Source organism: Nestor notabilis, unplaced genomic scaffold (assembly GCF_000696875.1).
Source record: "Nestor notabilis isolate BGI_N333 unplaced genomic scaffold, ASM69687v1 scaffold21096, whole genome shotgun sequence".
In the NCBI taxonomy this organism is placed as follows: Eukaryota; Metazoa; Chordata; class Aves; order Psittaciformes; family Psittacidae; genus Nestor; species Nestor notabilis.
This window is the reverse complement of record NW_009931698.1, coordinates 296-1,969: the sequence shown is the minus strand read 5'-3', so window position 1 is coordinate 1,969 and position 1,674 is coordinate 296. Positions and strand designations below refer to the sequence as shown.

Sequence of the window (1,674 nt, the reverse complement as noted above, 5' to 3'; positions counted from 1 at the left end):
CCGCCTGCAGCCGCTCCATCTAGGACAGGGACATGGTGTGGCTGGGAGGAAGCAAGGACTCCTCTTGCCATTCCCTTCACCCCCTACACTGGGTGTTGTCCTCACCTCTGCTCGCAGCTCAGCCAGCTTCTTATCCATGCTGGAGCGAGCACCCAGCTCATCCTCCAGGTCCTCGGAGATGCGCCCCAGTTCGTCCTGGTGGATCTCCTTCAGGATGTTGAGCTGGGAAGGGGACAGCACCCAAGGCAGGCAGCGAACACCCACCTTGTACCAAGCAAACCCTGCCTGCACCCATCCACCCAACCTCTGCAGGTGGACCAACTGACTCAACAGCTCTAATTAAGACCCTTGATGAGCACCCTGGAGTTGGGGAGGTGGCTGTGGGTCACCATGTCCATCCATCAAGGACATTTCACCTGCTGGGGGACAGGCCACCCCTTGGGGCACTCCCATCCCCAAGCACCTCGCCTACCTGCTTCAACACCTCCTGCTTGTTCTTGTTGAGCTCCTCATATTTGATTTTCCATTGGCTGAGCTCGCCCTCCAGCTTCTCGATGCTCTTGCTGAGTGCCAGCTTGTCCCTGGGGAGAGACTACACTGGTGACAAACAGCAGGACACCATGGGACATCCCATCCTGGTAGGGACCACGCTGGGCTCGGCTGGCAGCCCACAGAGATGACACCCTGAACACTCACTCTCGCTCCTTGAGCAGCACTTTCTGGGACTCATCCAGCCTCAGCTTGAGAGCAGTGACTTTGGTGGCATCCTCCTCCATGATGCTGATGTCCTCCCAAAGCAGGCGGCTCCGCTCCTGCCGGGTGAAGGAGGCCCGGCCACCCCGCTGCTCCCAGCTCTCATCCTGCTTGCTCGCCAAGATGTTTTCCATCAGCTCCAGCTCCTGTGGCACCGCAGGTGGCCCAGCACAGGGGACAGGGTGAGGGGACAGCCCTGGCTTCCCACCCTCTGCAGTGCTCACCCTTCACCCCATAACCAAGAATATCACTCCAGCCAAACCCAGCAGCATCCCTCCCTCCTGTCTCCAGGGGTGCCCTGAGGCTGGTGGAGAGGGACCTCTCCTCCCAAGGGATGCTCAGGTTAGCCCCAGATATGCTGCTCAGCAGCTGTGCCATGGAGTGGACTGAACTGGCACGTCACGGCACCCAGAGTGGTGACTTTTGTGTCAGGGGGTCTTTGACATATATCATGACAGAGCCGATGCTGCAGAACAAGAATGGCTGGAATAGCTGGGAGCATCCCTGGAGTGGCTCTGGTGTCCCCTCCTCCCTCTTGCTCCTCCTCCCTCAGCACAGAGCTCTGCCAGAAGCCCATACAGACACTCTGGCATTGTAGCTGTCGCTGGGAGATGCCACCAGCACTGCTGGTGTCACTGTCCCCTCTACTGGCACAGTGACTTTTGCCCAACACCTCCAAAGGGAAAGCACTAAGAAAGGAACCAGAACCAGTGCCAAGGTGACCTCCCTGCATAGGTCCTGCATGTCCCCATGACACTGCTCCTAGAGGGGCGCTGGTTCAAGCAGTCCCCCCAGCACTGCTCTGAGAGGGGACTGAGGCCAAAATCCCTCTCCAAGAGGGGTCTGAGTCACGACTTCTCTGAGAGGGGTCTGAGCCCCACCCCCCGCTGCTCTGAGAGGGGTCTGAGACCCCACACCGCC

At 59.3% G+C, this 1,674-nt stretch overlaps 1 protein-coding gene across 1 annotated transcript in view; it reads right to left on the bottom strand.

The window, feature by feature from the left end:
• LOC104406917 (coiled-coil domain-containing protein 102A-like) overlaps positions 1-1,674 on the bottom strand; it is a gene marked incomplete at both ends in the record, with an annotated part of 3,787 nt that overhangs the window by 1,872 nt on the left and 241 nt on the right. The window contains 4 exon segments of the mRNA XM_010016034.1: positions 2-19; positions 106-222; positions 473-581; positions 697-899. Of these exon segments, the coding sequence (XP_010014336.1) occupies positions 2-19; positions 106-222; positions 473-581; positions 697-899 (447 nt within the window).